Here is a 23,851-nt window from a genome sequence, read left to right on the forward strand (position 1 = left end):
CACAAAATGTTGAACCAGTTTCTTTGTTTATAACTGGAGGTGGTGGTGCTGGGAAGTCATTTGATTAATTAAAACAATCTACCACACTTAAAAAACCTAAGGACATGCTCCAATGAATCCTATTAGAAACCAACAGTCTTACTAGCAGCATCTACCGGAGTAGCAGCAATATACTTTGATGGTACAACCATTAACACAGCATTAGCAATACCTAAAAATACAGGTGATTTAATTCCTACCTGCAATATCTGACCACAAAAGAACACAAATGAGATTACCACTGTGAGAGCTGAACGTAATAATAATACATGAGATCTTAATGGTTGGTATTACATTACTCTCCTCCATATTCATCAATGACTAAAAGAGACATTTCATATCAACAACTCACGGCTTTTTGCTGGTATAAGTATTATTGCTCTTGGTGATTTATATCAGCTTAACCTCCAAAAGGGGAATCAGGATGGCTCAGTGGTTATCAACCGTGCCTCTCACCTCTGCAACCCAGGTTCATCTCTGGCCTCGAGGTTGTATGTGGGCTGAGTTTCAGTCAATCTCAATCTGACTCCAAGGGTTTTTCTCTGGGTACTCGGGTTTTCCTCACTCATAAGAATCAACTCTAGATCAATGACATCCGGGCGGATACCATCGTATAGGGATAACCTATGGTATCTCTCCCTTTCATTGTATTGTATGAATAAAGTTGGTATATTTAAATTAGCCGTGATTCCTAAAGCTATGTTTACCCTGAAAGTCACAGATCAATATCCTAACAATGTCAATAAGCAAGATATTGACAGAGTACTGGCAAGAGGACGATCTGAAACTGGTGGACTTTATTATCAACTTCATTTAAAAGAAATGGCAAGAGTGATGCTTACAGCTAATACTGACATCTCAGATAGATTGATCAATGGTCAGATTGGTACAGTAGTCAAAATATATGTCAGTCTAAATACTCAAAGACCGTCAATAATATTCAAATAAGTTTGATCATGATAAAGCAGGACAAAACATAATAAATAATAGCAATACTCAACATATGCTGAGAAAACAAAGTAGTAGCTATTGAACCCATCTTGGCAAAGATAAAGGTAAGACCTAATAGGCGATCATTGTTAATATTCCTTGGGAATAACTTAATTAGCCCCAGGCCTCCACGCATTGGCTGGCTTGCCATTGACTGACACGTCAGCATAATACGATCGTTTGTTTTGCTGATCGTTCTTTCGAGTCGTTGTTCCATTTGTATCCCGCTTGTACCTTTCTTTATGGCTTCTCCCGCCGCTAAACGCAAAGTCAAGGCACCTACCTTACCGACAGGCTTTGTTTACGACATTCCTTCACTAAGTCGGCCGCCTCACAGCGCTCCTAATGCAAAAACAACTCGCTTCAAGACGACCTTACTCCACCACGTGTCTCACCAATCTCCATGCCGGGAACTTCCCAAGATTTGGAGCTAATCAAACTTCAAGTAGCGTCTGGAAATCCAAGTCTTGGAACTGGAAGCTCAAGCAAAGGCGCGATTGCTATCGTCTCCTGGCAGTGTTAAACCGGCAGCGATTCCTTCTCTCGACACTGTAGGATTAGGCATTGCATGCTGGGATCGATAGACAGGCCATCTTGAATAAACCTCGTGCTAGCTTGCGTTACTCGATCAAAGTCTCCTTTCTTCTTCACCTGATACTATATGGTGGCAGCAGTCCTGACCCCTCCAACCCGTAAAACAGAATGGCAGACCAACCTGGAGATGCTCCTGTAAACTCTCTCCCGCACCCGAGCAAGTTCCAAGGAGCAAACAACCCGAATCAAGCACACATGGGGCTCAAATGGCTTCGACATTTTGAGCGCTATCGGATCGCTGCAGGTCTTCCAAAACAAATCAAACCAGGAACAGGTTAGAACATTTCCTTAGGCAATGGGGGATTGTGCGGATGACATCGTCAAAACGTTAACCATAAACGAAGCAACCGCTTCCTTCGACGAAGTCAAAACTGCCCTAAATGGCTATTTTGCAGCTCGCCGCAATATTATAGTCGAACGAGGTCGGTTCAATCGACGAAGACAAAACCCCGGTGAATCCGTGGACACCTTTAATCAAGATTTATACCGCCTCGCCGAAAATTGTGATTACGGAACTCTGAACTTATAAGAGACAGAATTAGTGTTGGAGTTCTCGATGATACACTGTCCGACCGCCTACAAGCTAAATCTGACCTCACTCTTGTGGATGCTGCTCGCATAAGCTGACAAGCCGAAGCGAGAAAACAAAATCAAACCATTGTCCGTGGGGTAGAAACTCAAAATGAAGTTGATTACGTCAGTCAGCCATGCTCTCACAACAAACAACAAGCCACAAACAACCCACCTGCTCGTAACCGAAACGAAGAATACATAAAAGAGCCCTCCAGCTAGAGACACTATTTGTAACAACTGCAACAAGAAGGGACATTTTCAGTCTGTCTGTCTCAGCAAGAAACCTTATCCAAGAAAGGTACATGCAGTAGAAGAATGAGAGGAGAAGACATACCCTTCCTCTGTGAGATCGGTTGCGAGAAGAACTGTTGGTCTGCACAAATAGGAGTGAACGGTCGTACAACGCGCTTCAAGCTTGACACGGGGGTAGCAGTGACTGTCCTTAGCGATGATGTCCTTAGCGAGGATGTTGAATTAACCAAGACATCCCAGGTTCTATGCGGTCCTGGAAACACTCTGCCTGTGAAAGGTCTGTTCTATGCAACTCTTAATTACAGACAATCAAAGTTAACTGAGCCTATATATGTGGTGCATAATCAGAAGTGTTCGTTAGTAAGCAGAAGAGCCTGTGGCGAACTAGGACTCATAAGCCGTGTTGACAAAGATGTCGAAGAGGTGACCACGGGGCCACCAAATTTCAAAGCCGAATTTTCAGCACTCTTCAGCGGACTGGGAAAGCTTAAGACTGAATGCCACATAACACTTCGTCCTGATGCTTTCTGTCTCTACAATCCCAGAAAGATCCCCCATCCACTGATTCCAAAAGTAAAGAGTCAAAGAGAAACAGTGCTTCTGCAAGGAGTGATCTCGCCTGTAACAGCACCAACTGAGTGGTGTGCAGGTATCGTACTTGAGGGCTTGGAAGGGACCCTCTGTCAAATGGACGATGTTCCCATTCACGGGGTAGACCAGTCGGAACATGATGGACGCGTACGAGCTGTTCTTCACCGCTTACAAGAAGCTGGGTTGACCCTTAATGACAAATGTGAGTTTTCACGATCATCAATCAGATTTCTTGCTCACATCATTGATAGCTCTGGACTCCACGCGGACCCACAGAAGACCACCGCTGTGACCCAATTCCCAGTCCCTTCAGATGTCTTGGGGATACAGCGATTCATGGGAATGGTCAACCACCTTGGAAAATTTATTCCCAACCTGGCTGACCTCAGTGACCCCCCTCGTCAATTATTACGCAAAGACAGTGTTTGGGTTTGGGCTGAACCCCAGCAAAAAGCCTTTGAGCAGATCAAGCAAGCATTAGTGTCACCGACAGTCCTGGCACATTATAATCCAAACCGTCCAACGATTATTTCAGCGAATGCTTCCAACACAGGAATTGGTGCGGTCTTATTTCAAATTCAGGATGACGGAGAGCGCCGCCCGGTGTGTTACACGTCAAGATCTCTCAGTGACACAGAGAAACGTTATGCCGTAATTGAAAAGGAAGCCCTCGCGACAACATGGGCTAGTGAGAGGTTCTCTGATTATGTGCTCGGCATCCCTTTCACCCTGGAAACAGACCACAAACCGCTTCCTGTCCTCCTGAATTCATCAGAGCTCTCAAAGATGCCCCCCTGTATCCTGCGATTCCGCCTGAGACTTATGAGATACAGCTATCAAGTTCAATATGTGCCAGGAAAACATCAAATTACCGCAGATACACTCTCACTTGCTCCTGCTGGCCTATCAGGGATAGAAGATAAGCTGTTTGTCGAAGAACTAGAGGCTTTTTCAACTCAGACCACTTCCTATCTCCCAGCCACGCCCAACCGACTACAGCAGATAAGGGATGCGAGAAGGTAGACGAAGAATGCTCCCTTTTAAGATCGTATTGCCTTCACGGATGGCCTCCTTACTTGCCTCACCAGCCGTTACTGCGCCCATATTGGGAGAACAGAGGCCACCTCACGATTGTTGATGACTTACTCCTGTACGATGATCGTATAGTAATTCCGAGGAGTATGCGACTACAAATCCTCGACTGCATTCATACTGGTCACCTAGGTCTGACTAAGTGTAGATCCAGGGCATGTATGGTGGCGGGGACTCTCCACACAAATTGGTGAGTTGATCACCTGATGCCACACCTGTGTCAAGGAACAACCAACGCCCAGAGAACCGCTTTTGCCTTCGTCCTTCCCAGGCCGCCCCTGGGAGAGGGTAGCAACAGACCTGTATGATTTTCAAGGAAGAAAATACATCATCGTGGTAGACTATTACTCGAGCTGGTTTAACATCAAAGAACTCTCTGATGAGACTTCTCATTCAGTTATAAAAGCTCTCAGGGAGGTTTTTGCCACACATGAAATCCCAGATGTCATTATGTCAGACAACGGGCCACAGTATAGCGCAGAGACCTTTCGACAGTTTGCCGAAGCATACCATTTCATACATTTTACTAGTTCGCCAAAATACCCCCAAGCGAGCGGCGAAGTCGAACGAGCCATTTGCACAGCAAAGTATATGTTGAGGGAAAACGAAGACATCTTCAGCGCCCTCTTGACTTACAGATCAACTCCTCTACATAATGGCTACTCACCTAATGAATTACTGATGGGACGTCGCCTGAAAACACAGCTACGAACTTTTCCAACCCACTTGTACCCTAATGTGCAGATAAGGGATCGCCAGTTGGTGGAAGAAAAGGAAAGCTTGTATCGATTGAACCAACAGCGCAACTTTGACAGGCGTCGCAGAGCAAAGGAACTGCCAACACTTGAACTGGGTGGCCGAGTTTGGATAAGAGATCAAGATCGGTATGGCCTGGTGACAGGGAAAACTGAGAAACCCCGATCTTACCTTGTCACTACAGAAAGGGGCACACTCCGACGAAACCGCTCTGCCTTAGTAGCCGCAGCAAAACCAGCTGAAGCCGAACAACACTCATCTACGCCGGCCTGTGATGTCACCCCTGCCTCACCAGTACCTGTCATTCCTGTATTGCCAGTGCTCAGCACTCCGTCGAGGCCTCAGACTACGCAGGTGCCCCCATCCTCACAGACAGCTGTCCCAGTAGCTGCTCTAGGAACAACGCTGGATCAGTGCGTACCTCCGCGGAGTCCAAGCTCTGCGGTCCTGAAAACTTGGTCGGGAAGAGCTGTGGCATCTCCAGAACGCTTGAATCTTTAGTTGAACATTGAACTGTGTGTGCCTCAGTGCTTCACATGAACATTTTGATTTGTTATTATTCCTGTTGTTGTTCGTTTTGTTATATTTTCATAGCTTTCCCTTTTGAGGGGGGGATGTAGGATTAGGAATTGCATGCTGGGATCGATAGGTCGGCCATCTTGGATAAACCTCGTGCAAGCTTGTGGTACTTGATCGAAGTCTCCTATCTTCTTCGCCTGATACTATAGACACCATGCGTTCTGGACACAATGCCGGTAAGTCTCAGGGTCAATTTGACCACAACACACGTATCACTAATCTGCAAGAATGGCCTCATTTGCATGTTCTATTCGGTCCTGCCAGAAAAAAGTTCCTAGTTCTCACAACTTCACGGTTATTTAGACATTGTTAACTCTGAACAGCTGGAGAAACAAGCCGTCATGACGCGACATTTGATGTCTTTAATGCGGCTCGCTTCAAAGTATAATTGGCCCGCTGCTCTTTCCTTTCATGCCGCCATCTTAGATCGCATCGAGGCCAGCCTCGCCAATTGGGGCGATGATTTCAGCGAGATAGAATGATTCAACATCACAGAATCTCAGTGACTTCCCAACACACCACCGTCTGCTGATACTGCCGCAGTCCCAGGTCCCAACAACTGCTCACGCTCGTTTGCCGCCAATGGAATCGTACTGGCGCTTGTCACGACACCAGTCACCAGCCGGGAGTGGAACACATCTTCGCTTACTGCAAACGCTCTGTTCATACCATTGCATCTTGCTCCACCCGACCACCTTCCTTCTTCATACCTTTCCACGCCTCGTACGTCTGATTGACTAGTCATCTCTCCTAACTCTCCTGGACTAACTCCATTATCTCCGAACTCACCCAAATTACATTAGCATGGGCTTGCTCTGTCCACAAAGTAAAAGGACTGACAATGGATAGAATAGTAATAAGCTTTCATTTTAACAAACAGCGAAGCTTTATCTATGGTCAAATATATGTTGCAATAAGTCGTTCTAAAAACATTGCAAGGTATCTACGCTCTTGGAAAAATTGAACCCAAGCATGTTAGAGCAAATCGTGAAGTACATGAAGAATATGAAAGATTAAGAAATACAGTATGGTATACTTGGTCCGCGACTTTTCCGAGCATGATGTTATATTTCCTCGTAAACTAAAATGCCACCAAAGACAAATGTGTCCGATGATGTCTTGATTATTCTTCTTTCACATGACGAAATCTCAGCTTTCCTGCTATCGGTGATTGTGCGGAATCCAAGTTTGTTGACAGGTGTGTTAATTTGTCTTTCTAGAAAGTGTCTACTTTTGCGGCTTCGTAACTTCCATGGTCATGTTTACTTGGCTTGTGTAAAGATAAAACGCAACGGGAACACGTCTTTTTGAAACAGAAATAACTTACCTTGAACAATTACAACTAATTTGCGATGCAAAGCTCTTCAACATTTTCCCAAAACAGGGAAATATAAAAGGACTGTAGATTTAATACACAACGACAACAACACGCCAGAAGAAATGGCCGACATTTGAAAACAATGGCTCACAATTACTAGTACCCAGTCTACATTCCAGACTATCTATGCTCTCGGAGACCTGTCACCTGTGATCTCGTCTCGAACTTAGGGGTCTGTATGCATACAATGCATAAGACCCCAAAAAGTCTGTTTACGAGCCTAGTGGACCATCAGAGCCGGAGCTTATCCCGGTTTCTGTGGCATGAAGTGACTTGGAGTATTTTTTTCCTCCCCCCGGGATGGGATGCCAGTCCATTGCAGGGTTACACCCAGCATTTTGCCGGTACCCATTTATACACCTGGGTGGAGAGAGGCACTGTGGGAATAAAGTGTCTTGGCTTAGAACACAACACAATGTCCCCGGCCAGGACCTGAACCCACACCACTTGATCCAGAGTTGAGCACACTAACCATGAGGCCACCACGCCTCCTTACACTACACTTAATGTCAACATAAATGAAGGCCACTTAAATAAACACAACTTTTTGAAATTTGTGTTAATTTCCTATTGTAAGGTTGTGAAACTGAAGCACAGTGGCAATGACTTTTCTGTACTTAACTCGTCTTTGTCTCAAGAACTCAATAACAGGTCACTACATTCACTAGTGACCAGCTCCCACTTGGCTTAATTGATCAGAATTAAGTAGGGCAGTGCAGTGCGATGTTCAAACCCAGTTCAAGCCCGGATTGTTCAGGCTGTCTACGCAACTTAAACTGCTGCTGAACTGTGATGATCAGCAACTCTTATATAAAGTCTACTTGCGGCCTCTTGTTTCTCCCTACTTTATAATCAGTTTGCAAATGTAATACAGTGTACATGCAAAACAACTTACCATCCCATGATTGCTCTGTGTAGCCTCCAAATATATTATCTTCACTTTCGACCACAGTTACAGTGGGCCCCTTGTTGTCACACAAGGCGTGGAATGTAGACGATGCCCATCCGTCGCGAGATGCTCGGTAGATCAGTACGAAACTTGAGCGAGGTTGCTTCAGTGGTTCTTCAAGCCAAGTGTCGATTAATTTTTCCTTTTGCTCATCAGACAAAATTTTAGACTCTAAGAACGATTTTGGGAGGAATCCATCGACAATCCCACGGATTTGATAGAACTTTGCTTCTTCAAACAATTCCTTTCGGACCAACTTATCCTCTGGAAGAACGAGTCGACCCGTGCGCAGATAATTCAGAATATACCGGAAGTGAGTTCCATCGCGATCAATAAAGTACGATCCATCTTCAGCTGGTTTTGTATCGAATCTTCCAGAGAACATCGCATGTAGCATTGAACCTGTGTCTTTTGTCAGCGTTTGCAGGCTTGTGGTGAAATGCTGACCGCCTACATTTAGCTCAACGGTGGAAGAGAAGTGAACATGATCAAGTTTTTTAGCAACAGACTCAAAAGCTTCCTTTTCCTTGCGAACATCCTCAGCTTGCTGATTCATAATGTCGTAAGCTTTCTTCATAAGGCCAAGAGCTTCTTCCAGTGCTTCGTAGCTGGGTGTTTTGGCCTTCTTTTCATCAGCAGACATTTTGAAACTAGAAGATAAGCTCTTAAACAAAAGAAAACGAAAGTGTGGAAGGGTGTGGATCGAACAGAACCCAGGCTCTCTCTCCTCTGTCAAGAGAAGAAACAACTGGTCAAGGAAGCGTAGGCTCAAGTCGACATATTTATTTATCGGATATTTGACATAAATATTTATTTTCTTTTGTAAATTTTTGTATCGGGTGTGTTGCCTGTAGCAACTTGAATTTTTGAATGATGGTGGCTGTCGAGTGCTTCGTCCGACGCTTTCAATAGCCACTCTTGTAGCCTTAAAGTCGAAGAATTTGTTTTGTTATCATGACAATAAGCGTGGAGTTGGATCAACTACTGAACTTGGCTCTCGGCTCACCTGAACAAGGTGCCGTGAACTTTAATATTCTTCATGGAGTACTCCAGGAGATTCTTGTCCATTTAGGGATTGAAAAAAAGAGCAAAGATATTCCCGAGGATGGAGACTTCAGAGCAGCATTTGCCCTGCTTAAAAACAAGCAAGACATCACACAAGACACTGACAACGATGATCTGAGCAGATCGAAATCTTTTGTGGAAGTAGGAATGACAGATAAAATACCTTTCTCTGTGCAGTCTGCTTCATTTTCTTCGCCGTTCGGAGGTAATTTAGAGGTCAAGGTTGCAAGCATTGAAAAGAAATTAGAGATCTTAGACGATTTGCCAAGTAATGGGGAAATTCTTCAACGAGCAAAACTGAAAAAAGACGGCAGAACTCCTGTAGCAGATATGTGGCAATTTATCAACATTAATCGCCGGCTCGGAGCTGCTGAAACTGGAATTGAAAAGGTATGGACGGTGAAATGTCTAATTTCTCGCCGAAATGCAGATAACTGTAACCGATCGAGTAATTGAAAAGTTACTCCTTAACTACAAGTTGTCAATTGTTATCATTGTTGTCGGCGGTTTCACGTTTCGTAGCACATTCACATTATCGTGACCTCACTGTTATTTGCGTATTATATATGAACTACTAGTATTTGAGCAATTCTTTGCATTGGTTTTAAAACAATATTACATGTATATCTTCGCCACATCTTCGCCCAAAAATTGTTCCTAAGTACAGATTTTTTTTAAAACTTGCCACGGAGAAAGGTAATGATCTACTTTTGCCAAAAAGCCAAAACAAATGGGGGGTCACCGCGCTCGTTTTCGAGATAAGGTGCATTTTAATTTTAGAAGCTTGCGTTATTTTAAGGCGATCTTAGCTTACAACTGTCAGCAATGAAAAAAAACAACATTAGTGAAATTTAGGTCAGGTAAACATACTCAATTCAACATAACTAACATAACTAAATAAACTTTTGCAGCTGATGTCTTTTTCTAAGGTGAAATAGACGTTGAAAAATGATGCATATTAGTCTAAGAAAGAAAACTTTGGTCACACAAGACACATAAAAGGCAAAATATTTATAACTTCTCATATACAGATTTTTTTCGTTTTTTCTTAAAATGGACAAAATCAGGAAAGAAGTCATCTACGGAAAGAAAAATGGGGGTCACCAAGCATTCAAGAGCGTAAAATCGCTGCGAAGTTCTCAAAGCGATCGCGTATTTGCACTGTCACGTCATTGCGTGACATTTCCGAGAAGAACTTGGTCCACAGCTATCCCATGATGCCACAAGTGCCTGAGGGAGGATCAAACACTGGCCTGATGCCATGTTTGTTTACCCTTGTGGTGCGATGCATGACGTGTGCGAGACATGCGTGAAAAAATGCGCAATAGCAATGGGCACGAACGTCCTTAAAGCAAATAAAGCCGACCAAGAAAGCAAGTTTGATCATTCTCAAAGCGATCGTGTATTTGCACTGTCATGTCATTGTGTGACATTTCTGAGAAGACCTGTGTTCACAGCTATCCCATGATGCTACAAGCGACCCTTTGCCTGAGGGAGGATCAAACACTGGCTCAATGCCATGTTTGTTTACCTTCGTGGTGCGATGCACGACACGTGCGTGACATGCGCGAAAAATGCGCAATAGCAATGGGCGCGAACGCCCTTAAAGCAAATAAAGCCGACCAAGAAAGCAAGTTTGATGAATTTTTCATGAGGTAGGATTTATTATGAAGTAATATAAATCCATCATTTTTTGGTCATAAATGTAATGCTTCATTATTGGATTGCTAAATTTTATTAGAAGCACACCTAAAATTCGGATAAACACAACTTTATAACACTGCACAATCCTATACAATATGGCGGATCTTTCTCTTAGATACTCATAACTCTGTGCGTTACATAGGTCCGCATAGCATAATTGTAAGACAAGTACACTTCCTCTCCAGTTTTACAGTATTGTAAATACACACTCTGCTCCGTTATCTTGACACACCAGCTCTGCCACAAATGTTCCTACAACTTTGTACGATTACTTCTGTCGGTACGCAAATAACTTCTTATCTGACAGTTTGGATTCGCAGTCGATCCGATCTGTTTCATATTATTCCAAGTGTTGCAGTCAATCAGGTTACATGATGCCCCAGAGTCAATAAATACACTGTCTAACACTACTCCTCCCACCTTGAGTGTAATTTCTTCAACTCTCAGCCTCCTTCAACAGTAAATGCATAACCATCTCCTTCTCTAGAGACCCCTTGTGCTACTAGATAGGCTTTCTTCTTATTTTCTGTAATGATTCCCTTCTGGGTACTTGACCATAGTTTCTGGTTTCCACAACAGACCACAAAATGTCCACGAGCTCCACACTTTCCACACTCTTTATTCCTAGCATGCTTTGGTTTGTTTGGCCCTCCTTTGTTAGGGTCATCTCCTCTTCCCTTCGTTTGGAACTTTTGCTGTTTAACTGAATTAACTTGATCTCTGCTACTAACCGGTGACTTGCTCATCGATTCCATCTGTGCGTCTACAGCCTCATAAGTTCTTGCAATGTCTTGTAAGTCTTTTAAAGTAGCATTTGAAACTTTTGTCTGAGCCTGCTGCATTTCTCGATCAGTTGGTCCCGAATCGTCTCATCCATGTTCGCAAATTCACATGTAATCGCCTTCTGCCCTAGCCTGCAAACAAACTGGTCTACTTTCTCATGTGATTGCTGATCTATTTGCCTGAAAACATGGCATTCAAAAGGCAGGTTTACTTTCGGTACAAAATAGCTATCCAATTGATAGCTCCACAACTTCTTTGTAATCTCTTAATTCTTCCTCCGGAGCGGCAAGCATGTAATACAAATCCTGAACTTCTTGTCCTGCTATTTGCAATGGGAGAGCAACCTTATGACGATTTTCCACAATCCCTTTTGCCAACACATACAAATCAAACGAGCATTTCCGTCGCTTCCAATGTACCGATAAAGTGTGGGGTTCTGCCCTAGGTTCAAAACAGGGTAGACTTCGTACTTAATTTGCCCTGATCGCTGACTTGGCCCAGCTGGTTGACTGGTGTTTTGTTTGCTCATTACCCTCACAAAATTTGTTTTCTTCGTGTGATATTTCAAAAATAATTACTCCAAAAATCCTGTGCTCGTCGCCAGTGTAACGTTTCGTATCGAATGGCTATTAGAAGCACCCTTAAAGCTCGGATAAACACAACTTTAATAACACTACACAATGCTATAACTGTTCTTGTTGGCCATTGACTTTCGAAAAGTTGGTGGCTCCTGAAAGAGCCATTTGTGAGATGAATTTCCTCTTCAATGATAGAAACTGTTGTCTAAATACAAGGGTAGCAGCTGACCCTCGCGTAGCATGTTCACCATGACTAGAAGGTAACACCAAAGTCAAGGGAGCAGTGGTTATTGTGCTTGAAATGTAACATTTTAGGTTTTACCTAATTGTATGTACAATGTAACATTAGGCTAATGGGAACTGTTCAGTAACCTTACAAGCTTAGTAACTCTAAAGATCTTGTCATGTTTGTCAGCTTTACATTCAAAATAATCTGTCAGTGGCGTGTCAGTTTACAAATAAACCTGTTGGTTACTTGTCAGTCAACTGTGGGCTGATAGTTAGCCAACAGTGGGCCGACAGTCTCTTCTTCCATTTACCTCTTAAAGTGCACCTAACCCCAAAATATTTTTCTTGCTAAAATAAATCTTTGCACCTGTTCGAAACGCATTGCGGCCATTTTTTCGTTTTTCTAACAAATCCTACCATTTTATAGGCTTCGAAAGTTGCGAAAATCCAAGCATCTTTTGTTCACGACCGAGTCAGAAGGGGAGTGGGTCTATTCCTGCTTTGACGTCACAATCTACTTTGCATGCATTTTTACAAAGAGTTAATGCAATGTAAATCAGTATGTGACGTCAAAGCGGGAATAGACCCACTCCCCTTCTGACTCGGTCGTGAACAAAAGATGCTTGGATTTTCGCAACTTTCGATGCCTATGAAATGGCAGGATAATTTGTTAGAAAAAGGAAAAAATGGTCGCAATGCATTTCGAACAGGTGCAAAGATTTATTTTAGCGAAAAAAATATTTTGGGGTTAGGTGCACTTTAAGTAACTTGCATATTTGCTTAACAAAGTGGGCCAGAGGTTCAAGAACCGTAAAAAGCTCTGTTGTTATTTTCCTGGCCCCATTTGTTCGAAGGGTTAATAAATCATTATCCACTGGATAACTCAATTGGTTTTGCTAGCATTTATCCTCTGGATATTGATTTATCCCGCTGGATAGCATTATCCACCTTTTGAACAACTGCATGAGGCCTGAAAAACTCATTACATGTGCAATTTTAGCTCACCAGCCTATTGGACACAATGATGAGGGAAGTTGGAGATGTCAAAGAAGCTGCTGAAGAAATTAGTACTTTGAAGAAGAAAATGTCAGAGGTATGTGTCAGACATCTTCAGTTACATACTATATAACTGCCATAAGCACTACTACATGACTTGTATAAAGCAGTACTGACAAAATCTTTATCCTAAACTAATAATAATTGATTTTCAAATCCACTGAAAAGGGGTATTTTTGGGAAAGAACATAGCAGACTTCAGACTAACTAAACTTTGGAGTAAGTCATGATCAATAATAATAATAATAATAATAATAATAATAATAATAATAATAATAATAATAATAATAATAATAATATTAATTTATTTATTATTATTATTATTATTATCGATTTGCATCCTGATGTATTTTCATGATCTGCCAGTTGTGAACAAAGGACACAGATTTTGTGCTGCTATGTAATATTATTATTACTGACTTAAGAGTAAAAAAATTGTAATTATTAATAGTGGCAGCAATTATTCACGTTAATTTTAATTCTGGAGTTAAGAAACCACTGTGGCCCATAAACGGAAAGTTGTCATTAAAGTTCATCGTAAATAATATTTTAATGGAATATTAAGTGAAATTTGAACAATTTGAACTTAACTATGAGGGAATTTGTGATATGAGCAATTTTGAACCTGCTCTAACTTGTAACTAGAAATTAACCCATTAACACCTCAAAGGCCCTAGGATACCTCCAGTTGATGAATAAAATCATCTGGCATTAGACAGTAAAATCTGTAAAGTCTCACTCCTTGGGGTTTAATGAGTTAAAGAAAGTCTACATTACTGTATATCAATCTTTTGAGCAAATTATGTCTTTTATTAAACAGAAAATAAGGTCACGAAGATGACAAATTGCTTGTCTGATTGTACTTTCAGCTAGCGAAACAAAATGAAGGTCTCAATGAGAGAATAACAGCATTGGAAAGTGTAGGTAAGAACACTATTTTTAAGTTTCATTTTGCAAACTTTCAAGAAGGCTGCATGGAGAAATGTATTGTTTCAAAGTTTGTAAATTTACATGTACTATGGTTAATTTAGCAGACAAAAAATTATTATTCTTTTGTCTTTGTGCTAATCATCCTCACTAACCTCACTTTGGAGCAGAAATTCTTTAATTTGAATTTTGTTTGTGCCAACGAGGCTAGCGAGGATGACTTGCAAAAAGACAAAAGAATAATTTGTTGGCCTCCATTTATGAATATGGTATGTAAATTATGTAAGATTTTTGGGTTCTGTAGTGAATTGCCAGACATTGAAAAAAAAAGGTCGATCATGAAAACTTTTAATGCTGTCAGTGAACAACGTTACTGTTTGCACCACAAGTCATTAAAAATTTCAGAGATGCAGAGGCTGACTTTTTGAAAAAATACGCTTCATTGTTTAAAGGGACCTCCACCCTCCAATTTTATTCTAATAAAATGTGTTTGTATCAGGAAAAATGAATTTTAGAATCAGTCATTGTCATACACTTTCAAATTTACTTGGCTTGGCCATCTTGGTATAATAATATTGCAATGTGTGAGGGTTGCCCTTAGGCTATTTTTCTTACACAAAACAATAGCATTGGTATTAGAACAGTTTTCAAATGACTGTTGAAAGTAAATATGCAATATTGCAATTGCTGCGCTTAGTGATTGGGTTAAAAATCTCGCACCAGTTTATCAACCAATGAAAAGAAAAAACCAAAACCAACCGTGACTTGCTTGCACTATTTTTCCTGTGCTTTGAGCAAGTTAAATGGAATTGCTACAAATTTGGATTGGTTCATTGAACTGTTTGCACCATCCTGCTGTGATTGGTCGGAGTAGTTACTTTCAGTTGGTATTTGAAAACCGCTCTATAACAACGGGGCATTACCCTAACATGCGACGGTTATTCAAGATGGCTGGCACCTGGGAATTTTCAAACAAAAATAGTTTAATCCACACCATAAAGTGGGATCAGCCATGAAAGGTATTATTGATTGATCATGATCACAAACGTTTTAGGAGTGTCAGGTGCCTGGCCTCTTTTAGCTTTGCATCTCTTTCAGAGAGATACTGCTTTTGAATCAATTTAACCTACCTGCAGTCTTAAAATTAGCTCATACAATATTTTAGTATTTTCTTTAACATATTCATTTATATGTTGTCAATTTTGTAGACAGTTCTGAGGAGAAAAAGAAATTGGAAGATTTGCTTAATGAATTAGTAAGTGGAGTCTTGTGTATGGAATTACAGGTGCACTAGTTTTCATATAAAGAATCTTGACATGTTATCTATTCACCCTCAGTGAGAGGACGAAATAGTACCAAGTATATTAAGATGCAGTGCATGTAGCTCTGCAGATACAAGAAAGCTGTCAATCAACAGGTCCTGAGATTGTTACGGTTTTCATAACAGCTCCCAACCAATCATATTTTAATTTTACATAAGGTAATTTTACTGTCACGCAAATCAACAAATTAACACAAGTCAAATCAAATTAAAGGGAAACTGTCACGAGAAGCACATGCGCTAGCGTCTTATGAAAACTTGAAAAGTGTTAGGTTAACTTTTTTCAAGTTGAATTGACAAATTCAAAATGGTGTCCACTGGGGAGGGCCATGGTGGACAAAGGAGAAACTCTAGTGAATATACGTGACTCACTCGTGAATCATGATGGCGGCTACAATTTTCCGTGGGCTCGAGAGCAAACAAACTCGAGCATGCGCAGCTCATGACAGTGCCCCTTAATATCCGGAGAAAAAACTCTCACAGCGGAGGATACACAGAGAACCAGCAAAGTCAATGCACATATGATGCAGAGTTTGGGAATCGAACTCCTTTCCACATTGGAAGGGAAGGGGGGGGGGGGGGGGTGAGTGCTCTCACACTGTGCCATCCCTGAAGCCCCATACTTAGTGGATCATGACACTATTGTCTGTAACCCTTTCATGGCAGCCCTTGATCTTTTCAATAAAGTGATTGTGCAGTCCAGTTGCCAAGTTTAGCAAGCACTAAGCATTATTGTATTTTAGCTTTGAACTTTTCGACTTTGTTGTTGCTAGCAGGTTAGTACTATTCATGGCTAAGAGTTGACACGTGTAACACAAAGTTTGCTTGTAGTGCAGCTCTTCCAATTGGCTATGCCAGCAGACACTTGTCTAGTATCTAGCTAATATATAACAGCATAAAGAACTACATTGTACATTGAGGTCACTTAAATGTTCTGTTGTTCTGTGAGTGCAGTTAGCATGGTGACTACATAAATTATTGTGGTTTACAATTTTTTCCTTTGCTCCCTCCCTTTGGAGTCAAGGTTGGGGCCTTGTTGCATGCAATATATGCACTCAAATAAACTTGGGTCACGCCTGTATGATGCAGTTAACTCTGCGCAGTGACTTCCCTCAATCTTGTTGACTGCATTGCGCTCATGCACATGAGACTGTGCAGTGTAGTCTGTTAGTAAATGACCATATAATTTTTCTTTAGAAAAATCTAAAGAAGCAAGTTGATGATCTTCCTACCAAGGATGACCTTGACAATTTGGATGTCTATGTCAAATGGCCCCAGCTAGAAGAGGCTTTAAATGCCAGAAGAAGTCGTACTCCATCTGCAAAATCAAGGGCATCAACCCCTAAAGCAAGGACACCTACTCCACCCCCACCACGGTCACCAAGCCCCTCTCACCCTTCTCCTGAAGCACTGGAAGCATTGAGACAAATTGGCGAACTTATGGATAAGCATGAAATATTGATTGAGCAAGTTGATACTTTAGAGGTGAGTAGAGGTGAAAAGTCCTGACAAGTCAGTGAACAGTCAGGTAATGCATAGATCTGAGTGTGATAATTTATAAATTAAAAAGAAATTTTTGGGAAAAATAAATAATAGATGGTGTCAGTTCTTTTCTTCTTCTGTCAGCTCCATCAATGTTGTAACTATAATCAACAATTGAGTTGACTAATGACTTAATAATTTTCAGAAACAGGAAATAAATTTATTTGTATCTTTAGTTCCTGCTAACTGAAACATGGACAGTTGACATTAACTAACTTTTTAATATTTTTAACCTCTCACAGGGACTTATGCCCAAGAAGGCAAATATTGATGATTTAGAGGAGCTGAGAAATAGACCAGGTAAATGAAATGCCCAGTAGTTGGTCTTCCGTCAAGTCTAGTCTTTTCCCAACTTTTTTGTTGGATTTTGGAACCTTTTATATTTGGGCTTCCCAACATGTTGTTATATTTAAAACCAACATTTTTATGCTATCTCTGACTAATACCCGATTCACACCAACTAAGCACGTTTAATTAAACCAGGTTTAACAAAATAAAAAAATGAGCAACGGAAGGCTGAAAGACTGAATTTTACGTAGGGTTCATGTAAGTTATGTGTGTCTTCATTGTGTTGACATTATGTCAGGAAGTAACTTGTATCAAGAAAACAAATTTAAACCATGTTTAACTAAACAGCTTTTAAACATGTTTAAGCTTTGGTGTGAATGCGGTTTAAGTCAGGCAGGTATCTGTGTACCGCCAATCACACACAAAATGAAATACAGTGAAACCTGTATTAAGCGGACACCGTATTAAGCGGACACCCTCTATTAAGCGGACAGTGGCCGAATACCCTAAATTTATATCCCTTATTTACTGTAAATCAAACCTTTATTAAGCGGACACCTCTATTAAGCGGACGCGGACACCTAAAAAGTACTTGAAATGGTCATTTCTATTGTTGCCAACCTGTATTAAACGGACACTTGTAATTAAACTCCACCACACAACGTGCCAGACACCGGAAACGAGGAAGGCGCCAACCACCAATTTTTCTATTTTTAAAATTAAAAACGTGACTTGACAAACGGTGTTTGTTGAATACACAAGGACAAAAGAAACCGTAAATGCATACACGTCCACGAAACCTGTACAGCTAGTATACAACAAATCCTTCGTTGATCAGTTTATCTTTTAACCAGTTACAAGATTATCTGAAATGCTGCTGGAATATTCCAGATATCATGGACAAGAAGACGCTGGCCATTAGCAAGGCAACCGACTTGCTTCAGAAAATGAAATTTAAAAGGCTCAAACAATCAAGAATTGATGACTGTTATTGTTAAGGATTAGTACATTCAACAGCTTAGAAAAGGACAAAGTCTTTATGGTTTTTATGTACAATATACAGCTTGTTTCGCTCATTTGATCACTTTCAGAGTACAGTATTGATTCGTTATGTTAACTTTGTATAGAGCTTGTTTCACTCGTCTGATTTCTTCAGATTTGAGGTGTAATCTATGTTTGTAGTAATCGGATCAGTTGTTCCACTTAAATAAAAAAAATAAATACTGTAATGCAAACATATTTTGTCGCAGTCGCTGGGAGTATTCTAAACATTTCCACCGTTCATTTTAATGGTATTTGACACCTCATAAGACGTTATTTATCGAAACCTGTATTAGGCGGACACCCTGTATTAAGAGGACACTAGAGCATTCCCTGAGGGTGTCCGTTTAATACAGGTTTCACTGTATTGGCCAAAACTGTTGTTTATGTGTAGAAATCCATTCAACATTTTCTCCCTACAATTATATTAATGTTGGCCAACAATTTGCTGTGTTGAGGGAGCTTCACTCTGTGAAATACATGTACGTAACTTAAAAATGTTTGTGATAGACTGTGAATAATTGATCATTTTAAAATTAATTTCTTTGTCCCATTCTGTTTTACTTGGTTAGATGTACCAGATGACATTCTTGAGCGGCTTAAATGGTTAAAAGAAGGTCTGGATATGATAAACAAGTGGAAAGAGGAGGTATGTTTTAACAATATAAAATATTAAAAATCATAATGATTGTGCAGCTGTTTTTGGGACGCTCCAAAAGGGCACTTTTACAACTTTCTATTGAACCAACAACCCGTAAACCTCAAAATTTTATTTTTGAAGTCACAGGGACAAGTTGAGTGTGACATATAAGCTTATGTCAGGATTCTGAGAGAGGTTAGAACAGTCAGAACCAATTATTATTGGTTCTCAGGAATGGACACAAATGAATACATATGAGAGAAAGAAGAGACTCTAAGTCAAAAGTAACATATTACTGCATTCTATGCTTTTGAGGACCTTGTTCCTGAGATTACTTTCAAACTTGTTCTCAGCTTTTTGATCCCTAAAATGGTTTACGTTCCCTTGTTCCCTAAGATATTTTGTCTTTGTTTCCCTGTTCACCAGTTCAAATTTTCAAAAAATTTAAGGTTGCTATGAATTAGCCCCCATAAATTTTTTTAAACTTTGCCGATAGTCTTATTTTAGATTGCTTTAATTACTATTCTACAATAACAAATGGGGGTCACCTAGTTCATTTTTGAGATATAAGCAAGTAAAGACAAAAATTAGGGTGTTTTTTGGAGAGCTTTGATGTTGCCATGGTAACCTATTACGTCACAATAGTTGGCACATTTTGTTTAGGAATAATTGGTGTTTCCTGTGGTACCATGACATTGCTGTTACATGATACAGTGTTGTAGTGACAACTCTTATAATAAGTAGGTCTCTTAAAAGCAGTGAAACTGGTTCCGGCCATTGTAAATAAATCTGTAACTATTATATATGGCTTTCGTGATACGTTGTGGCATTTGCAATAATATGGACGGTCCAGTTAATAATAATTGTTAATGATGATGATGATGATGCTTACTTGATGATGAATCACATAATTCATTAACAATAATAATTATAATTTAATAATAATAATAATAATGATATTAATAACAATAATAATAATAATAATAATAATAATAATAATAATAATAACCACACCGTCATCAAAAGCAATCAAGGAACTGCTAAGAACAAAGATAGTTGAAAGATATACTACAGATGCAGAACAGCAGTCCTGGCTGGGGGCCTAAACCACCAAACAACTCGAAGATAAACAAATGCCACCTTCTGCCAATCAGATCCTAAAGAAATGGAAAAATATCCCTGAGATCATATACAGCGTAAACAAGAGCATATGCCAACAACTCCTACCACCCAAATCCTATCAGCAAAATAAAGCACAATTGAAGATTACAGACACTAAATGTAGAATATGTGGCAACGCTACAGAGTCAACCACTCATGTGATGTGTGCTTGCCCAAAGATCGCACAAAGTCTCTATAAAGCAAGACATGGTAGATCGTTAAGATCTATCTATTACTACCTACAAGAAAAGTACAATTTTCAAGAGAGCAAGAATGAAAAACCATAGTATCAACAAAGGCCACCCTCTGCAGTAAGGGAGAATGAAAACGCAAAATTTCTTTGGGATGTAGCTTTCCAACTTCAGAAGGCACCAGAAAATTGGGAAAATAAAATTTTACATTTACATTTACATTTACATGTATTAGGTCGGTAAGAACCGTTCGGTTATCACACCAACCATAAAAAAAAACAAATATCAATATATAAAATGATGACTTAAAAATTTAAATAAAGAAAACTATATTAAACTAAATATAACTATTACTTAAGAAAAGCTGTTAACCTATATTTGAAGGTTTCTAAGGAGGATAATGAAACAATAGCCTCAGGGAGGCAGTTCCAGTCCGTTATAGTTTTTGGAAAAAACGAAAATTTAAAAACGTCTTTAATTGCATATGACACGCGAAATTTAAATTGATGGGTTCCCCTCGTGCGACTCTCAGGATGTTGAATCAAATATAGACATGGCAGATAGACATGGCAGTCTACGACAAATAGTCAAGACTAATAATTGGATACTACTTGAAGGCACTGTCTGCCAAGTTGGCACTTAATTGCCGACAAAACAGCTAAGAAGCAGGAAAAATGCACAGAGCTACATGTACGCGCAGACATTAAACAGCTTTGTAACAGCACAAGCGTTAATTAAACAAATCAATGTTGTTTTAGACGTTCTCGGAGGCTACCATTAAGAGCTAAGGAAACTAGGATTAAGCTCAGTAACGAACACTGACAAAGAGCTGTCCCTCCTTATTGAACGCTGTCAGAAATGGATTATTTGCCAGAACGCAAATATAGTTAAGAAGTTCTATATGTATAAACTGTTTGAATGTAAAGAAAATGATGAAGTGTAACTTAACTAGCCCAGACCCATGTCTGGAAGTTATGTAAATGATTCATGAAAACAAAAATGAGATCTTCCATAATAATAATAATAATAATAATAATAATAATAATAATAATAATAATAATAATAATAATAATAATAATAATAATAATAGTATTGTTATATTATCACGATTCATGACCTGAATCCACCATTAATTGTCATCATCATCGTCATGAATAGCATGTGTTGCTTATGTGCACATGCCCAGCAGTAAATCCCTGTGGCTGGTGAAGTTTTGTTGAATAGCAAAGCTTGGGGATAATAATAAGTGTAGCAATAAGCCAAGCAGTGTTGCAAGCCTGTTATAATACGAAATCTTAAATTTATTTAGCAATAAACGTAGAAACAAGAGAACCAACTTTTAAGTGGAACAGTCAGTGCACTCTCTTAAAAATGTAATTGAAAATTTCATCACCAATCTCACAAATGAAACTCTAACCTTGGTCATTTTCACAAGCGACATAGTTTATGGACCTCTAAACTCTAAAAGTCAGTTATTTTCTTTTGTTCAATGTTACCTTTTTGTTGTAGAGTTTAAACAAAGTTTCATCGACTAATGATTAATTCTGTTTTTAAAACATTATATCTGGTTAATATCATTAACAAAGTCCTTGGAGAGAACCATTCCTGCTGACTTAGAAGCCCAGTTAGCATCACTGCGGGAAGGAATTTCGTTACTCAAAGATAACAAACAACAGGTACCGAAAATAACTTGATAAACTTGATAAAAACACGTAAGACGTTAATACTGTCACTGGATAATTTTAGAAGGAATTATGTTTACGCAAGAAATATTCCTGATTTCACTGTCACTGTACAGTCTGCTCAGCTGTGATATGCATATTTACTAGTTATTTGTTTAAAGTTAACTCTTAACCCAATTAAATAATCATGTGAGTTTAACTTATATTTAACAAATGTTCGCCGAAGGCGAGGTGAATAGGTATAATATTCACCGAGCCTGATTTGCATTCCTACACCTTTCAAATGTTTTTTTGAAGAGTTTATGAATTTGCACTCAGCTTTTTTTCGAGCTTCCTTTAATTGCAACCGCTTAAATTGCTCAACTTTTATTTTTATAACCTTCATTGCATTCTTTTCCGCAGTTCAAGTAATGAAAGTTTACATTTTAAAAATCATCGTAAGTAGTCAATAGGTTTAAACGTTTTGAAAAGTACAATAACATCACGTAACTACAAATTTCAGTCCTGTCTAAATTCAAGACCGTTCTGTACTTCCCTTAAACACCGACCATTACTTAAATGTGACAAGTTTTTATGCAGCTAAATATCATATTAATATTGCTGTTCTTAAAAAAAAAACTAAACCTTTTTGAGATTGAAAGTCTAGAGGAGCAACTGCAAAGTGTGAAGAAAGTTTCTGGCCTTCCAACCGTCCACGACGAAAAGGTAAACAGTGCTCATTTATTTCCTACGTGTAGCAACAGGCGTGCTTGTTACTCTTCAGATGGGCTGTATATGTATGTATATGTCACCCCCTAATGTGTATGTCTTTTAGCCTACAGTGTAAATTAAAAAATTAAAAAATAACAGCGTTACAAGTCGTTCTATGCTTTAACGTATGACAAATTATCAATTGTAATGGTGGAGCATTTGTGGCCTTTCACGCAGACGTTCTGAGGGCTTCGTCACGCGTTCTCAGTTGGGGAAGAACGCGTGACGAAACCCTCAACCTCGTCACCAGGGTTTCGCTGGGAGCGAGGTTGACGAAGCCCTAAGAACGTCAGCGTGGGAAGCTAGAGCATTTGTTAAACGAACCGTTTGTTGAAGGAATTTACTGTACCACAATGACCAATAATCACCTCTTTTACGTTTGTGTGATTTTAAAACCATATTGATCCCTGAAGAGACCCCCATTAACTAGTAAAATCGTCTGGCATTAAACAGATTAAAATCGACAAGTGTCACTCTCAGGACTGAACGGTTAAATACATTGTTCGTTTGTTAATGTATAATTCTTTTATATAATCTTTCAAGATTCAAATAATTCCAGATGATCTTCTGGACCAACTTAATAAGCTAAAGTACTTGGAAAGAACGATCAATCAAATTAAGGATTTCACTGACCAGGTAATTAGTCTTTTAATACAGTATTTTCAAAAAATAATGTTAATAGTAAATTATCACAAAACGGTATACAACTTTACACGGCTAATCGAAGCCTTGGTGATTTTTAGCTGTGAGCAGAATTTTAAGGACTATGCGTGTTGAAATCTTGTGTCCTAATTTAGTATTTTAAGTGATGTGTTTCAACTAAGAACTTGAATGAATGTAGTTCGCAAACATAATTGCACGGTGTGAATGAATTTTAACTGATCAACCCCATTTCGTGATATTTGAAGTTACCATCGAGAATACAGCGAACTGAAGATCGGATAAGGGAAGACACAGAACGAGAGATCAGAACTTTGAGAGATGGGCTCCGCCTTCTCAACAATCAGCTTGACAAGGTTTGCGCTAAAGTGCTTTAAAATGCTTTCGTTTGCCTTTAAACCATGAGAAAGTTAATTTATCTCACCCCCTGAGAGGCCATGA

The 23,851-nt window shown here is 39.7% G+C and overlaps 2 protein-coding genes across 7 annotated transcripts in view; one reads left to right on the forward strand and one right to left on the reverse strand.

Annotated features, from left to right (window-relative positions):
* LOC138060375 (BTB/POZ domain-containing adapter for CUL3-mediated RhoA degradation protein 1-like) overlaps positions 1–9,028 on the reverse strand; it is an 80,097-nt gene extending 71,069 nt beyond the window's left edge. For all 4 annotated transcript variants that reach the window (XM_068906134.1, XM_068906136.1, XM_068906133.1 and 1 more), the window contains exon 1: positions 7,740–9,028. In XM_068906134.1, coding sequence (XP_068762235.1) covers positions 7,740–8,436 — 697 coding nt within the window. In that variant the 5' untranslated portion in view covers positions 8,437–9,028. The remainder of the gene's footprint in view (positions 1–7,739) is intronic.
* The window catches only part of LOC138060368 (glutamine-rich protein 2-like), a 29,858-nt gene continuing 14,754 nt past the window's right edge, over positions 8,748–23,851 (forward strand). Inside the window, exons 1-11 of one of the 3 annotated variants that reach the window (XM_068906124.1) lie at positions 8,748–9,248; positions 13,152–13,244; positions 14,077–14,131; positions 15,343–15,389; positions 16,653–16,940; positions 17,240–17,297; positions 18,899–18,975; positions 21,905–21,994; positions 22,634–22,705; positions 23,294–23,386; positions 23,659–23,766. In XM_068906124.1, the coding sequence (XP_068762225.1) occupies positions 8,748–9,248; positions 13,152–13,244; positions 14,077–14,131; positions 15,343–15,389; positions 16,653–16,940; positions 17,240–17,297; positions 18,899–18,975; positions 21,905–21,994; positions 22,634–22,705; positions 23,294–23,386; positions 23,659–23,766 (1,482 nt within the window). The remainder of the gene's footprint in view (positions 9,249–13,151; positions 13,245–14,076; positions 14,132–15,342; positions 15,390–16,652; positions 16,941–17,239; positions 17,298–18,898; positions 18,976–21,904; positions 21,995–22,633; positions 22,706–23,293; positions 23,387–23,658; positions 23,767–23,851) is intronic. The other 2 variants (XM_068906125.1, XM_068906126.1) reach the window with 2 other exon arrangements.

This window comes from Montipora capricornis, chromosome 8 (assembly GCF_036669925.1).
Source record: "Montipora capricornis isolate CH-2021 chromosome 8, ASM3666992v2, whole genome shotgun sequence".
NCBI classification, from domain to species: Eukaryota; Metazoa; Cnidaria; class Anthozoa; order Scleractinia; family Acroporidae; genus Montipora; species Montipora capricornis.